The sequence below is a fragment of the Sphaeramia orbicularis genome, chromosome 8, assembly GCF_902148855.1.
Source record: "Sphaeramia orbicularis chromosome 8, fSphaOr1.1, whole genome shotgun sequence".
Lineage (NCBI taxonomy): Eukaryota > Metazoa > Chordata > Actinopteri > Kurtiformes > Apogonidae > Sphaeramia > Sphaeramia orbicularis.
This window is the reverse complement of record NC_043964.1, coordinates 36574977-36593452: the sequence shown is the minus strand read 5'-3', so window position 1 is coordinate 36593452 and position 18476 is coordinate 36574977. Positions and strand designations below refer to the sequence as shown.

At 35.2% G+C, this 18476-nt stretch overlaps 1 protein-coding gene across 1 annotated transcript in view; it reads left to right on the top strand.

Moving 5' to 3' along the window:
* Window positions 1–18476, top strand: part of grapa (GRB2 related adaptor protein a) — a 104874-nt gene that overhangs the window by 72003 nt on the left and 14395 nt on the right. Inside the window, exon 4 of the mRNA XM_030142150.1 lies at window positions 2756–2924. Coding sequence (XP_029998010.1) covers window positions 2756–2924 — 169 coding nt within the window. The remainder of the gene's footprint in view (window positions 1–2755; window positions 2925–18476) is intronic.

The following is an 18476-nucleotide window of genomic DNA, read 5'->3' as shown; positions in this document are numbered from 1 at the left end:
ACGCTTCTCTCATCTTCACAAACAGATTTCAGTCATTAACACACACTAACACACACCTACTCTGTGATTTGTTTAGAAACATGGGGGCGTTACACTGACTTCCTCTGCACGTTAATCGGTGTTACATAATCGTACAATCATGGTGAGATGTCCAGATTTGCTAAAGATAAGCTGGCAAGTTACTAAGCAACTACCACACAGCAGGATAGGGGAGCAGGTACGACTGCCAACAAAAACCTGGCCCCACTCTTCTAATCGCCACTTACTCTGACATCGCCTGGCTATTTTGGTTTGTGTCGTTTTGCTTTTCCCAAATTATTTTTAGCTTCACTATACAATTAAATATATTAATTAACAAGGGGGAAAAAATGAAATAAAATCAAATTCCCATCTCAATGAATATGAGGCTAATTCAAGATGCACAGAGCTGCCCATGTAAATGTCAACGTCTGCTCTTTTCTTTCCAAAAAAATGACTCACACACAAACACAGACTCATTTAGTAACTGCTCCACTGCCTAATAATTCAACTGATGTAGATAAAGAATACTAATGGATTGAGTTTTTATGTTATCCTTATAATGTGCAGACTTTTATCCCATCTTCTTTTAAAGCTACAAAGACTTTGGACTTTAAATTTTGCTACTGATGATATTAATACCAGGCTTTAACCCGTAAAGACCCAGAGGTACTTTTGTGTCAGTTCCAAAATGAATGTTTCTCTATATTTTATCTTTCTTAAGTGATTTATCACCATCTGTTATTATATTATCCTCTTTAATTTTGCAGTTTTCACTGTGAATCATGTATTTTCCTATATTTAATTTCCTATATAATTTAGATGCTCATGAAAACTCAGAGTGAATTCAAATGTTATTCATCAAAACAAAGAAAACTGAAGAAAAAGTGACTTTTTCAGCAAAAATATCAATTACTGAAGGGCACAGTCAGGGGACTATGAACATGTTGCACTGCAAAAATCAAAATCTTACCAAGTTCTAGTCAAAATATCTCATCACACTTAAAATAAGACATAATCACCTAAAGACTGACTTTTCAGTGAGATATAAGAACTTATTTTTAGACAATAGATCTGGAAAATCTTATTTCAAGAAATCTTACCAAGATAATTTTCCCTTGTTCCGCTGGCAGATTTTTGTGCTTGAATTAAGCAAAAAAAATCTTGGATTAAGCAAAAAACAAAAAAATCTGCCAATGGAACAAGTGAAATATATCTTGGTGATCGGGGGGGTGTCACTGATCTGCCTTGGTGGAAGTCTGCGCTCTCCGAGTGCATCTATTTGAACTAAGATTTTCAAGATCTATTGTCTAAAAATAAGTTCTTATATCTCACTTACAAGTTACTCTTTAGGTGATTATGTCTCTTTTTAAGTGTGATGAGATATTTTGACTAGAAATGAGAAAAATACAATTTGTAAGATTTAGATTTTTTGCAGCGTGGATGACGAAAAAGCTTTAAGATAGACTTATTTTGTCATTTGTAGCCGATACATAACTGTTTGGGAGTCCTAAAACTAACTTTACTGTTTGTAAATAATGTCTACAAAAAAAACAAAACAAAACAAGAAAAGCACTCAGAGAGTGCAGACCTCCGCCAAGACAGACCCCCCCCCCTCCGCCCCTCCGATCACCACCAAAATTCAATCATTTCTTCCTTGTGCCAGTATCAACATTTCCTGAAAATTTCCTGAAAATCCGTCAAAAACTTTTTGAGTTATCCTGCTAACAAACAAACAAACATGCACACATGCACACAAAGCAAAGTGATCACAAAAGCTCCTGGTGGAGGTAAATAAAAGAGAGAGAGCCGATTGATTTTCATTGTTTTAAAAGACTATATTTAACGTCCACATCTACATTATTTGTCTCATACTTTTCTTGCCCAAGACAGTACTGGTTTATATCTCCACCTTAGTGATTATAGGTTTTAAGCATTATTTATACTTATTCACACCAAGCATGATATTAGGATAACATTAACCCATTTATACTTGACAGATAATTTGGATTACCAGCCTCGAGGACTTGAGAATTGACCCTACGTAACCATAAATACTTTACCCTACGTAACCAGATTTCCCTTCATATTGATATCCCCCAATCCTAGATCAATTAATTTTTTTTCACCAAAATTACAGGAGTTGCAGTCAATAATATACCTGACACTATGATAATGCTAATTTTGTCAACTTCAAGTGAAAACAGCAGCTTTTGATAGGCTGAAATATTTGCCTTTTTTTTTTTTTTTTACCCTACGTAACTGAGATGTTTTACACAAAAATTTCTGTGAAAATGGCTGAAACTGACAAATGTCTTTGCATGACCTTGAAGTACTAGAAACATCCTTTCCATCCATGTATTACACTTTTATGTCAGGTAAATGTAGGCCGACTCATTGTCATCGGAACAATGTTTTTACCCTGTGTAACTGCTTGACCATGCCTTGAATGTAAAAACAAAAATCATTGATCAATGTTGTAGAAGATGACAGTGTTTCCATGTTCCCTATGGAGCCTCTGAACATCCAAATGGGTCATATCTGATGACCATGAAAAGATGACAAACTGCATTTTACACCAATTATTTACATGGATTTATAGAATTAATGGATGAACAGGTATTAAATGTTTTAGATCAGTAGATGCTTTCGGTCAGCAGAGGCTGTTTGGGTCTTTAAGGGTTAAAAGACTATTTTCTAACTAATTTCTCTCTGTATCTGTTCATTTCTTTCGCAGTTACGGGGACCATGTTCAGCATTTCAAGGTGCTGCAGGATCGGTGTGGTCAGTACTACGTGTGGGACGAGATCTTCTCCTCTCTGAACGAGCTGGTGGAGTTTTACCATAGCAACAGCATCGCTAAGGAGAGGACTGTCTTTCTGCGAGACCCTGAGCACTTCGCCAGGGTGAGCACGGGTTCTCTTTATTTACTTGTTTCTATCTTGTTTTGACGTATGCAAGCAAAACATTTTTATGAGCCAAAACAACCACATAAACTAGAGTATTTGAAAAGGAACGTGCACGGCAGCCAAAATACCACAGAATCCATCCAGAATCCATGACTTTATCAGCTACGTCGCACTATTTTGTGTTATTTTCAGTTTCCGCTCTGAACCGTTTACACTCCATCTGTTCACATCGTCATCTGTTTCCCTCTTCTCCCACTTCTGCTTCACCGCTGCAGAGACTTAGTCAAGTACTGATGAGACTTTAAGACACAGCAAAACAGCATTTTTCTATCTATTATTAAATCAGTGTGTTTTACCAAACATGACAAGCTATCCGGGTGTTCATATTTCATTTCGCTGTGACTTCCAGGCATTGCCATTTTTTAATGGAACTGACAGCTGTGCCGCGAATGCTCCATATGTTGGGGAAATTTCTGGAGCTGTGACTGTAGCAGCAGGGTTTTCCAAGAGAGGTGCAGCTTGTAATGAAAGATCACAGGACTGCCGTCAGTTTGTAGCAGAACCAAATCAGTCATTTTGGCGCCGAGCCAGAGGGAGTGAACCGTGTAGCTCTAAAGGAACTGATTTACAAGGCAATTATTCATCGCAGCTATAATTGACTACATTCATATCGAGTCTGGGCACATCATTGTTTTGTTTGTGTCTGATTAATAATTTTGACTTAGATCAGGGGTGTCAAACATGTGGCCCGGGGGCCAAATGCGGCCAGTTCGGCCCCTGGGATGTTTTTGCCAAGTGCAAAAATTCCACAGTCTTGAATTAAATCAAGCAAAAAAAAAAAAAAAAAATTAGCTTGAATTAAGGAAAAAATGTTGAATTAAGCCAAAAAAAAAAAATCTTCAATTAAGTAAAAAAATCTTGAATTAAGCCAAAAAAACCCTTCAATTAAGTAAAAAAAAAAAAAAATCTTGAATTAAGCCAAAAAAAATCTTCAATGAAGTAAAAAAAAATCTTCAATGAAGTAAAAAAATCTTCAATTAAGCCAAAAAAATCTAGAATTAACAGCTTAAACTTTTTTCTTTGTTTTAGTGCAAAAAATAACATTAAATTATGAAAATATTTACATTTACAAACTATCCTGTAACACTAAAATGTGAATAACCTGAACAAATATGAACAACCTGAAATGTCTAAAGAAAATTCAGCACAATTTTAACTATTTTTCTGCCTGTTCCTCAGTGTTTAGTGTCTTTGTAGATCTGATCCATAATGCACATGGACAAATGAGAAGTTGAGGAATAATATTGTTAAAATTGCACTAAATTTTCTAATGTTTTTTAATTTAAATTTCAGTTTTTTCAGGTTTTTTTTTTTTTTTTTTTTTTTTATAGTTTATAAAAGTAAGTATTTTCATAATTTAAAGGGGTTTTTTTACACTAAAACAAAGACAAAAATTTGGAGTTGTCATTATTTATAGGTTATTATGTTATTATTTTTCTGGTTCGGCCCACTGGAGATCAAATTTAGTTGAATATGACCCCTGAACTAAAATGAGTTTGACACCCCTGATGTAGATGCTAGTCCTATGTAAACCCTTTAACCCCTGAGACATTATTTCAATAAAACGGTGTAACAGGTCAAAGAATACCCCCTGTTCAGAATATACCTGAGGTTAAAGCGACCTATTATTTAGAGAGCCTTATTTACAAAGAGATAAAACATTTGGGATGGGACATCAATTTATTTCTTGGACACATGTACGACTACACCACCACTGTACAACTACCACACCTACTGTCTGTCTCATTATAGTCTTTCATAACACTCCAACCTGAGTGCATGACCTTGAGTAGGTGTGACCTTGAACCATCCTGCGGTGTTTAAGGACGTTTTCACACAGCATATTCGCGTCCATACCATATTTGGATACGTTCATACCTTTCCCATAGATGCTGCATTCACAAGCACGTACCACGGACCGTGCCCAAGTACAAGTGGGTGTTAGAGGGTCAACACAGTAGGTGGTGGTGTGGAAGGAATTCTGTCGCTATCCAACAAACGCAGAAGTCAAAGGAAGACAAAACCTTACGTCATCAACCAAGTGGGGCTGGATAAAAAAATTGATTTCTCGATTTTAGACTGATTTTGTTTTAATTTTGAGTAATCGATTAATAGTGGATGAGATCGATTTTTCAGAGCGGGACCAGGAGTACGCGGAAGCTTAGGCAGCTCCATCTTGCAAACCCCTAAGGAAGATGGGGTGTCTTGGTCTCGCTAGTGACGGCTCTGGCGCGGAAAAGATGCGGAGGAAGGGTGGGGAAAACCCCTTCGCTGGAGGTTCTCCCAGCCTCAAACTCGAACCCACAGTGTGAAGGAAGTGGCCGCCTGGAGGTCCTCCGAGGCGAGTCGCGGAAGCCGGTCGTTGTTGGAATAATAACTTGGATCCATACTATCACCTATGGCTGAGTATGGAGTTAGAGCAGGGGTGGCCAACCCTGGTCCTGGAGAGCCACAATCCAGCATGTTTTAGATGTATCCCTCTTCCAACACGAGTCAAATGATAAGCCTATCATCAAGCTCTGCAGAAGCCTGATAACGACCATCAGGTGTGCAGGAAGAGGGAAACATCTAAAACATGCTGGATTGTGGCTCTCCAGGACCAGGGTTGGCCACCCCTGAGTTAGAGGAATAGTAAAGTGACAATGTCCGACCACTATGCTACGCAGTCTGAACAGCCAGGTTAGCATTTATCCGACCTTTATGTCATTGAAATGTGACAAACATCACAATTCTGTGCCCCAGGAGGAGGAGCGGCAGGAAAAACATACTTACTTCTGTAAACCAGTGCGTGCCTGCGTGGTCACGTTTACATCAGGACCTCTTTTGTGCATGCCGGCACTTCAGGGTCGTATTCAGTTCATACTCAAAAATGATAGAAGTTGCATTTAATGTGTAATATGAACAAGCACACAAAAAACCCAGATTTCACCCAAAAATCCGAATTGTGCATTAAGACCTGCTGTCTGAATGTAGCCTGAGTTTTCTCACTTAACTGGACCCCAACAAATTGTTACAAAATTAAGTAATTCTTGTGTATATCAATCAACACGACTGATATCATGGGGGTATAGCTGACGTAGGCCACTTTAACCCTGGGTAAGGGACAGGGATATACTTAGACCTGTTACAATGGACTTCTTGGAATGTGTGGCTGTAGAAGTGTTATATAAAAGCTGCTGTAAGTATGTGCTTGTGTTCCTTTTCTTCAGGAGTCCTTCTACCTTCAATATCTGGCAGTCGTTTTGCTTTACTGTGTGTTTTAGGTCAAAACTGGTTTGGAAAAACAGCAAAGTTTGACAGGTTTTTCTAAATAAGACCCTCAGAAAGCACATCAGTGAGATTTAAGATGTTGAACATGAACTGTGAACTGGAACACACTGAACAACAAGTATTTGAATTTTGGCCCAGATAGTTTTTGTTTGGGGCTCTTTTTCTAAATCAGTTGCTTTTTGGCACCTGGTTGAACTCCAAAAACCAGTTAGGCAGGCAAAACTTTGTAAAAACACAGTAAAAATCAAGTAAAAATCATGACAACCCTGCAAACAACATGGTAAATGGTGTAAAAAAAAAAAAAAAGGCCATCTGTTTTTTATAGCGAGTCGTCTGACTCACTGCTCTGTGTTTTGCCCCCGCTTCTACAAGCAGTGGGGGGTACACTGAGCATGCTCAGACATTTTGTTATTGAGCAAACAGTTGAAATTTAATGAATATTTAAAATAAATCATACTTGCTCAATGCTCATCACAGACACGCCAGGTGCTAAGGGGTTACACCTATATAACTTTACACTAATGTTAGCAAAATCTGTTTCCCACACACATATATTTGGTTACAATCAGTGTTATGCAAGTTACTTCAATCTGTAATACATTACAGATTACTTGTTACTGTTATCATCCCGCCACCCAAAGGGGAGGAGAGAGGTATTATTTTTGATTCAGTTTGTTTGTTTGTTAACACTCTAGCAGCAAAACTATTAATTGAATTCATACCAAATTGGGTTTATAGATTACCAGGGACCCAGAATAGATGACATTACATTTTGGGAAACGTAGGGCAAAGTTTAAATTTTTTGTGAATTTTTAAAATCTTTTTTTTTTCCCTTTTACTTATAATGGGTGAAATTTCACATGTCTGTTGCAGCAAAACTGTTGGTTGAATTCATACCAAATTGGGTTTATAGATTGCCAGTGACTCAGAATAGATGTCATTACATTTTGGGAAAAGTAGGTCAAAGGTAAATTTTTTTATGAATTTTTAAAATCTTTTTCTTCTCCCATTTACTTACAATGGGCGAAATTTCACATGTCTATAAAAACATCTTTTTTGTTTTAATTTGCTTCAAACTTGGCACATTTATAGAGGCACTTGATATGCTGACATCAGCACACGCATAGACACGATGACATCAGCTGGATCAATGCCAAAATAAACTACAATGCGCGTGAGGGGCGGGGTTTGTTGTGCCTGGCAGCACTTGTTTTACATTTATATTCACAAGGTTCAGAAAGAGAAAGTATAAATGTCAGGTAGTTCCCATGATGCAGATGCTGTTGTTTTTGTTGTAGTGAAGTCAATATGCAGACGCCATCACGTTGCATATTAGTATTCCTGGGAGTGGCAGCCAAACCCAGTTACCATGGACATGACAGTGTGTTCATATCACGCTTACACCAGCCACATGCTCATACTTATCAAATCAGATTCACTTCTAAAGCTGGGCACCTGAGAAAAGACAGTAGGAAACTGAATATGCAGCGCTGATCCATGGGTAATAATTGTACAATAGAAATACAATACGACACTTGGTACCTTCTAATCCTTTTGTCATCTTCATCTGACAAAAGCCAAGTCAGAGGAGGAAGGACACACTCCCTTTGCTTACAGAAAACAGAAATAGTGTCGAAATAGTCCATGATGAGTACATATCAAAATCAAAATCTAAATAATACAGAAGTACAGTAATAGGAAGTGAAAATTATCAGTAAAATACACTTGGGGCTTTGGATGCTGCAGGATTGAGAGTGTTTTAATGCTATTTTCAACTAAAATCATTACAGTATTTACAGAAACACAGACAGGTTTTAGATTTTCACATTATTCAGGGATTAAGGAGAAAACATACAGTGATAAGATAATTATATCTTTAATCCTCTGTAAATCCTCTGAAGTCTTTTTTTTTTTTTTTTTTTCAGATTTTTCAGGAAACACAAAAACTGATGATTTAGGCAAGTGTTATTATAATGTAATGTACCTATCTGTGTTTTAGGAAGGTGACAATTTTGTTTCTATATCATACAAAGTCTCACAGGAAACTGTCTAAATCTAAATTGTCAGTCAAACATAATATTCCCTACCTTTACTATAAATTATATCATCCTCTATACTGACTATAAAGGTTGGCTCCTTTCAATGTATTATATTATTTAGGGTATGATAATGTACTGCTTTATTCAAAATGCAGTTAAGAGCATTTTAATGTTGTATTCATAGATGTGGAGCAAATTATTGTTATTCTGTGTACATCAGTTGTACAGTACTGCACCGTATCATGACATGATATTTTTAAGTTTAAATTTTACAGATGTTAAATAAATGAAGTGGAATGAAAAAAAAAGCACAATATTTCCCGTTTCCTACTATAAAGTGGCATAAATAGAGATACTTAAGTACTGGTGCTTTTCTACTGAGGCATATAGTATTTGCATAAATGTACTTCATTTTTATCTACATTTTATGGACAAAAATATTGGGATACATCTCAATCCCATTCCCCACTGATTTAAAAATATTGTCATGATAAAAAATTATTATTATTATTTTTTTTTTTTTTTCAGTTTAGAGGTTGAGTTTTCTTTCTGAGTAGAGTTGAGGAAACCAGACGAATCCCTGTGGTTTCAAATGATTATTTGCGGACAGAATGTGACAAATATTTCCGATAAACTAGAGGTAGAGCATTTACAACAATAATAAGGATGAAAAAAAAATAAACAAGGAAAATATAACAACAGTATAAACCAAATTAACCATACAGATAAACTAAAACATTTATTGCAATGATATATATCACGATATATTTTATATTTCCATTAGAAGTGGAATTGAATTCATTGCAATTCAGAGAAATTCATTCTTATCACATATCAGTGAGAATGTCATACTTTTAACATACAGTTTTGTTCCAAATGGAGGTACAGACCCAAACATTAAGCTTACATTCCCTCAGTGTTGAATAATTAGCCTAATGGCCTTCAATTAGCTTATTTCACTAGAGTGTACCCCAAACCAAATGTCCTAAATGTTTGGACAACCATTTTGAAGACTTGGATACGGCAAGGTATTCTGGGAAATGAAGTGCTGTCCTATCATTTTCCACAATTTGAAAGTTATTACAATTTTAACCCTATAACACCAAACGTATCATATTTGATACATGAGTTTTGAAGCCCTCTACAGGATCAGTGTGATATTTTTTTTCTTGAAAAACCTGATGTATACAATTAGATACATGCAATACACGGATAATCCACCGGGGGGAGGAATTCATTCACCAGAGGCCTTTCCAGTGACACTACGAGATTGTCATTAATGAGGAAGGAGGAAGAACTTTATCAATTTTGAAAAGAATTACCAATTTGTTAGACGTGTTTGTGTTATGTTTTTGTTTGTCAAAAATAATACTGTTTTGAGCATTGAGACCCGATGTATCAAATATAATACAAAATGTGTGGGTCGTTCAGAAGACTAATAAGGCTCCAGGTTCAAAGAACTGGAATTTTCTGTCAATGATTTAAAGATTAAGGCTTTACAGAGTTAATGATCTGTTTTATAGAGTATGTTTTTTATGTTAATTTGTGGTAAAAAAAAAAAAAAAAAGCCTATTTACTATAATAAAGTATCGTGTACATAAAGTCCATACAATAATGTCTGAATGGATAAAAAAAAATGAAACAAGGAAAGTATAACAACAAAATAAACCAAATTAACCATACAGACAAACTAAAACATTTATTGCAATGATATATATTGCGATATAAAATTGAAACAGCTAAATTAAATGTGTAGTTTGTCCATACAGTGTATTTCTTCACTAATTTTAGATAAAAATGCTGTTTGTGTCTGCTGTAAAATGTAAATGTACATATTTTACTATAGGCATAATTTAGAGACTTTTTTCCCCAGATAAAAGCATGATAATTTAATAATCTTAGAATAACTTGAGTCACCTTTTCCAATTCCAGTTGACAGTACAAGTCATTTTACAGCGTAACTCTGTTGTGTCCTTTGATACAGTTACACAATCCAACACGGGTAACAACATTAAAGTGATATGAACATGCTCTTTATTTTGTACTTAATGGCTGGTGGATTTTTTAAGCGATATTCCTTATGACACTGCACAGAAGTATTTGACAGATGCACTTTGCATTTAGCGTTATCAGCATCTTCATTAGACGCTTCCTCCGATGCTTAAGTCAAAGATAACAGGAGGAGACAAGGAGGTACATTTAGGTCACATTACTCATTAAACATGCATATCTGTCCTTAAACTCTGCGCCTGGATTGCATCTCTCCCTTCCTCCTTTTGTGTCTGTTTCGTGTCAGTTTTGATTCTATGTCGAAATCTAAACCAGTGCAAATGCAGGCGAAACTCATATTTTGATGTTTGTATTATTTGTATTCAGAAACAGCAAAACACAATCAAATGCAAGGATTTAAAGTAATAGGTTTGATGTAGTAAATAAAAAATATATATACAGTCTATAAGGTTAGACTCTGGTGATCCAGCATTTAAGAAAATGTGCCTGGTGTGAAACACGTAGAGTATCTAAGCCGGTCTAAATCCTTTATTCTTTTGAAGATGATTCACATTTATTGATCTTTGTGATTCATGCGCTTTACTTAACCCGAGTGCTACAGATGCAGGAATCTCTTATGTGAGTGTAATAGAGTACAGATGGAATGGAGTGTGGAGCTAAAGCCTAAGGGGGAGCCGAGCATTTCATCACCTTTCTTTTTTAAAACTTATATATTTTTTAACTTCAATGGTTTTTGTTATGAAAAAGCAGATGGGTCCAATAGTAATGATAAGTTATTCAGAAATATAGGTGTCGCTGTAGAATTTCCACTGGGGTTGACTTGATATGATCCTTACATTAAGCTTTTTTTTATGTAATAAATGCCAGGTATGAAATATGTGTTTCAGCGTAATGTCTCATTCATGCATGTTCTTAACCCATAAAGGTCAAGTCCTTCTTCTGTAGCAGTTCCCAAATGAACTTTTCTGTCTATTTAATCATTCTAAAGTGATTTATCACTATTTAGTGCAATATTATCCTGTTTATTATCCCAGCCCCCAAAAGGGAAGTAAGGGGTATTGTTCATGGTTTGGTTTGTTTGTTTGTTTGTTAACACTTTAGCAGCAAAACTGTCGGTTAATTCATACCAAATTAGGTTTTAAGATTGCAAATGACCCAGAATAGATCTGATTACGTTTTGGGAAAAGTAAGTCAAGATTCAAATTGTTTATGAATTTTCTAAATCTTTTTTTAACCCATTTACTTATAATGGATGAAATTTCACATGTCTGTAGCACCAAAACTATTGGTTGAATTCAAACCAAATTGGGTTTATAGATTGCCAGTGACCCAGAAGAGATGTCATTACATTTTGGGAAAAGTAGGTCAAAGTTAAAATTTTTTATGAATTTTTTTAAATCTTTTTTTCTCCCATTTATTTATAATGGGGGAAATTTCAAATGTCTATAAAAACATCAATTTTGTTTTAGTTTACTTCAAAATCGGCCCATTTATAGAGGCAATTGATAAGCTGACATCAGCACATGCATAGACATGATGACATCAACTGGATCGATGCCAAAACAAGGTACAATATGTGCAGGGGGTGGGGTTTGTTGTGTCTGGTACCACTTATTTGAAGTTTTTTCCAGCGTAAATCATGTATTTTCCATTTAATTCACTGCACTTAAAATTATTTGGTTCTTACCAAGATTAAAAAAAACCCTTAGATTTGGAAGTGTTAGATAATTTATCCTGTTTAAGAGCTAATTTCTTATTTTAAGTGTTCATGTATCTGTATGCTTAATTCTAAATTTAACAATCTTAATTCAAGAAATCTTGTCAAGTGAAATTATCTTGCTGCATGGACAGATATTTCACTTTTTTTGAGTACCTTTTTCCTCAGATTTAATCTTTTTATCTCATTTTTAGATATCCCTTTTTGCAGTGTGATCACGTAGATGTTCACAAAAACTCAGATTAAAGCTGTGTTTTATCATATAAGAAACAGAGAAAACTGAAGAAAAAGTGACTTTTTCAACAAAATCTATCATTAACTGAACATAAAACAAGTGTCTCCATCCACTGTCATTGATCCAACTCCATGGGTTTTACTAGTGAATCAATGTTGTAGAAGATGACGGTGTTTCCACGTTCACTACGGAGACTCTGAACGTCCAAATGGGTCATATCTGATGACCGTGAAAAGATGAAAAACTGCATTTTACACCAATTATTTACATGTATTGCTAGGATTAGTGGATTATCAAGTATTAAACACTTACATGAGTAGATGGTTTTGGTCATCAGCGGCTGTTGAGGTCTTTATGGGTTAAAACCCCTCAAAGCCGAGAGTCGCAAATATGCAACATACCCAAAACTCTGTTTCACGTGCTGTAATCAAATTAACAATCTCCACTGAATTTAGTATCTTTTTTAATACACTTGTATATAAATTCAGGCATTAAGGGGTTAATCACTGCATTGAAAGTTGGTTCTCTAATGCATCTGGAGCAGGTGGTAAAGCGTTTTGCTCAAGGGCGATACATCGGTAGTTCAACGAAGATAACAGCAGCTTTCTCCTGGGACTACAGCAAACTGCATGACCTAAATACCGCCACAAAGTAAATCTCTCCAATGGGAAGTAAAACAAGAAAATAACAGCACAACAGTGTGAGCAACAACAGACACAAGATAATTTGTGCTCTCAGCTAAGGAGATGACCTTGTGACACCGCAAACATAATAATAATACTTTCCCTTTCTGTCTGGAAAAGAAAAATATCAGTCTGTCACAGACCAAATCGTTTCCTTCAGATGTGGTAAATGAAACTTCTGGTCTGTTGTGACCTCTGATAAAACTCACACCGAAAACACACAGCAAGTGCAAAACTCATAAATAGTCCATCGCTGAAAGAATAAAAATGCCAATATTTGTCGCTGTTTTATAAGCGTTTTACACACCTCTAAAATGGATCGAAGATATTAATTAATACGGGCTGGCTTGTTAATTTCATTGCTGTTCTAGACTTCATTAACCCTCTTTATTATCTTACAATATTAGTGTGACAAGACAAGTTTGTGTTCTTGTGTGAGTTTTGGATGTGGTGATTTGTTTAAATTGACTACTGTCCTTTATTTTATCCAGTTACTGTCCATACAGAGAAACAGAGTAGGAAAAAAATGATGAAAGTCAAATGTCAGAGATGGATTTTTGCTCCAAATGTGTGAAAATTGTGTTTGTGATAAATGAAATAAATGAAGAAAACAGTTTTTTGTAGTTTTAGGAAATCCTTTGTACATTTTTCTTTTTTGAAACTGGAATAATTACGGCTGTGTTACATCTTATAGCAAGAGTTTCTGCAAGAATGTTTCTGACATATTCATTTAATCTAATCTCAGTTAGTCTTACAGGTTTGTTATACGCTGCTGAAACTTGTAGCACCCTTTGGGGACCCTTGAGCTAAAAATTGTACATGCCAAAAAAATGTAATAAAATCCTAATATATCAATATTTTTAGAATTTTTTCAGCATAAATCTCTTAAACCCCTTCAGCTCTGCTCAAAACTGGCAACTGTTCAATAACTTTCATGATTTTAACCCTTTAAATGCCAGTTTCAATATGTGATGCCACTTATTTTAATTTAAAAAAACACTAAATTTATAGATATTTCCAACAGAATACGTGGTGGAGGGACGTGGCATTGTTTACATCAGTCTTGGACTGTCAAATATTAGCAGTAACACTGATTTCATTGCTTTAGTAGTTTTTGTGCAGTACAGAACCCTCATGGCAAATGCTTCATTGACTGAGGCTACGTTTAGACGGTAATGATCTGAACCAAAAATGCAAAAGTGGTGTTGCATTCTCACTTTCAAGTCCATGTTTACGCGTGTCCTTTTGGGGGAAATCTGTATGCAGATGGACACGCAAAAGTGTGTAAAATTTTCTATTCATCGATGTAGGATGCATGCTAGGTGGCTAGGTGGCATCACCACCACCAAGACCAGCGCTTGCATAGAACCTTTCTATCTTCTCTTCCTGTTCCTATTCTTGCAAAATACGATCACAAAAAAGGAAACCAGAACATGCCAAAGCAACGCACAAAAACGGACAATTTTGTCTGGGACAGATGAGGAGGTGGAGTTATTGCTTTACACCACTTGAAGGTTCTGTCGCAGGGAAATAATCTGACATGTTGCTGTTTTCCTGGACTCGCGCGTACCTGTGACGGTAAACGTACGCAACGAGAAAAGACAGTTTTGCATTTTCACCCTTTAGACAGTGAAGCAAGAGTGAGCGTTTTTTAAGATTTCCACTCTGGAAGGTGATTTCACTTTTTTTTGCATTTTCAACCATCAAAAAATGCTTTTGCCATCTAAACATAAGGCACATCTGATGAGAATATTTTGTCATTTTCACCTGAGAGCGTTGTCATGTAAACTGGGCCTCACATTGAAACCACAATGTTTTTTATATCACATAAAAACACTAATGCACTGAAATCAATGTGATCGATATATAAGGTACTACAATTTGACAGATCCACAAGGGTGGGGGCGGGGACTGTTTTTACAATATACAAGAGTAAAATAGAATAAAAAAGAAAGAAACATTTTGGTTTATGTGATAATATTAAAAAAAACTAAACAAAAAACAAGAGGACTAAAATACATTGCATGAAAATGATTACTATACCAACAGATGCAGATGTCCAAATAAAATTGTTACAATAGAAAATTACAATTATAATTCAATACAGTATAAAATAATATGACTGCAATGATCATTATCGTTTTATTGCCCTGGATTCAAATCTACTCATACGTGCTCAGCAGGAAAATAAATGAGCTGAGGATTACATTTGTCTTTGTGTCATTAAAGTACTATAGACTGACTGAATAAAAAAAAAAAACCACAGTAGAGGGGATGAAGAGATATTCTGTTAATTCTTTCTTTTTAACCCTACAGTCAACTCCAGGTTACTAAATAAGTCTTTATCTCAAGTAATTTGATCTGAACTAATTCACATCAGCACCGTGTTGTTTATGGTCCATCGTGTCGGTGTACTATACAGTATTGATTTGATGTTTATTCTGCCTCAGTGTCAAATGCTGAGTTTATATTCCCTCACTGGCCTGTATTTATGTTGTACTATGTTGAGGATTGGTGCAACATGGTCTTTGTTTACATACATGGCTTTTCAAATCCTTTAATGTGTGATTTTTTCATTATAGAAGTTTTACTTATCTTTAACCTACTGTACATTGTTCAGAAGTCTTTAATTAAAGCATGATTTGCTTTGATGGCAGTGAAGTGATGTTAATAATGTTGTTATTCTGGTCCATCCCAGCATAATGGCGATGACTTTTGCTGTACTGTAGGTCACCATGTTGCTTTTTCATAGCCGTGAGGTACCTTGCATCACAGGACAGCCCCATAGCTGAGGGTGTGGCGTGCAGAAGTGATGTGTTTACCTACGTGGCTATATAGCCCTAGAAAAAAAATGTCGTTCCACATCCTATCAAAGCAGCTTAGTCATACTGTACTTTCACATCTGTGGCCTTGTTCACTTTAGGCCTCTGGAACAGTAAAATCAGCCTTAACTGCATATTTTATGGTGTATTTTTTAATATGCCAGTTAAAGCTGATTAAGCTAAAAAAAATGCGTCTCAAGTGACCTCCTCTATAAAGTAAGCACCTGCTTCTATTGGTTTTATTACAAGAAAACATAATGATCTAAATGTAAATGTAAATCTGATGGATGGATGGATGGATGGATGGATATGATGATAATTTTGTGTCTTTATTATGCAAGTAAGGGGGAAAAAGGCAAATCAAAAATACAGTCTTGAAATTAAAAAAAAAAAATTGAAGCTTAACAAAATCGATTGTGTTCTCATTTTTCTTTCATTTCAAATCTGAGTACATGATCACAAAAATGAGAACATAATCGATTTTGTTAAGCTTAAAAATTTTGAAACCTTCATTTTTGTTTTCAAATCTTGATTTTTTTTGTTTCAAAACTACATTTTGTGTTTTCCTTTTTTCCCTTTGCTTGCATAATAGACACAAAATTATCTTCATGGAGGATGGATGGATATGAAGATAACTTTTGTGTCCTTATTATGCAAGCAAAGGGAACAAAAGGCAAACAAAAAAATATAGGCTGAAACAAAAATGTAAGCTGTTCACTCTCTTTCATTTCAAATCTGCATCACAAACATTTTCTTTCTTCATTCAAATATGATCACAAAAGTGATAACATAATCGAGTTTGTTAAGCTTAAATTTTTGAAACCTTCATTTTTGTTTTCAAATCTTGATCTTTTTTTGTTTCAATACAATATTTTTTGTTTGCCTTTTTTCTCTTTGCTTGCATCATAAAGACACAAAATTATCTTCATGGATGGATGGATGGAGGATGGATGGATGGATACTGAAGATAATTTTGTGTCTTTATGATGCAAGCAAAGGGAAAAAGGCAAACAAAACATATAGTCTTGAAACAAAAAAATTACGTCTCGTTCTCATTTTCTTCATTTCAAATCTGCTCACAAACCTTTTTCTTTCTTCTCATTTCAAACTGATCACAAAATGAGAAAACAATCGATTTGTTTAAACTTAAAATTTTTTCAAACCTTTCAAAAATTTTGTGTCTTATTATGCAAGCAAAGGGAAAAAAGGCAAACAAAAAATATAGTCTTGAAACCAATAAAATGTAAGCTTAACAAAATCGATTGTGTTCTCATTTTCTTTCATTTCAAATCTGATCCCAAAAATGAGAACACAATCGATTTTGTTAAACTTAAAACTTTTCAAACCTTCATTTTTGTTTTCAAATCTTGTTTTTTTTTGTTTCAATACAATATTTTTTGTTTGCCTTTTTTCCCTTTGCTTGCATAATAAAGACACAAAATATCTTGATGGATTGGATGGATATGAAGATCATTTTGTGTCTTTATTATGCAAGCAAAGGGAAAAAGGCAAACAAAACTATAGTCTTGAAACAAAAAAAATGTAAGATTAACAAAACTGATTGTGTTCTCATTTTCTTTCATTTCAAATATGATCACAAAAATGAGAACACAATCGATTTTGTTTAGCTCAAAAATGTTTAAACCTTCATTTTTGTTTTCAAATCTTGATTTTTTTTGGTTTTAAAACTACAGCTTTTGTTGCCTTTTTTCCCTTTGCTTGACACAAAATTATCTTCATGGATGGACAGACAGACAAAAAGAAGAGCAAACACACAATACATAATAAATTAGAAGAATAAAAAAAGAACTGTAGAAAATCTGGACAAACAGGATCCAAAATAAACTGTAATGTGCAAAGTAACATTTTTTTGTTTTTCCAGTAAGATGGAGGTGGATACATTAGGGAGGAGTCACAACTGCATTTCGCCCTTTTTCTATTAAATCTCGGTCAGCTGATCGTCGCTTCTTTGGGGTTTGTCTTTAGATTCTTTTCTCCGGTTCCATTTGATTGTAACGCCTGACGTTGCTCCATTAACATCGCCTCACAGTCTGCTGACTAACAGTTAATCCTAGAAATACGTCTGTGACACTATCTTGCATCCATCCATTTTCTGTAACCACTTAATTCTTTGCCGAGTCGTCCGTGTCATCCTCCTCACACCATTAAACTGCGTTCTCCCATTAGATCACTGAAATAATCTCGGAGCAGCAGATTAGTACAACTGCTCTTTTGCACTGAGGGAAAGATAACAGAAGTTAATGGCGAGTCGCAAGTAACAAACCCTCTCACCTCTGACATTACAACTAATTTTCTATTATTTACTTCAGAAAATCCCTTTCTTTTTACTGAACTGGTTCTATAAGCTGTGTGTCTAAAATATTAATGACATTCCACTTCTTCATTTAGCTTCACATTGTTCTATCTACTCCTCAAACATAAGCAGGTTTTACATCCCTCTCTTTTGACCTGTAGATTAATATTTCCTACAGCTATCGATAGAGCTCTAAAAACCTGGTGTCGCACATGCGATACAAATGGTTTTATAGGGTTATGGATTCAGGAAGATTGTAATCGAATAATCAGTCAGTCTTTGAGTCGATTAATTGCTTCAGCTTTAGACAAAATGAGCCAATCTGAGCGACCTCGTCCACTAACATCTTTGATCTGAAACCGTATGTTATTATAGTTTGTTTTATTTCTGACGAGGTCA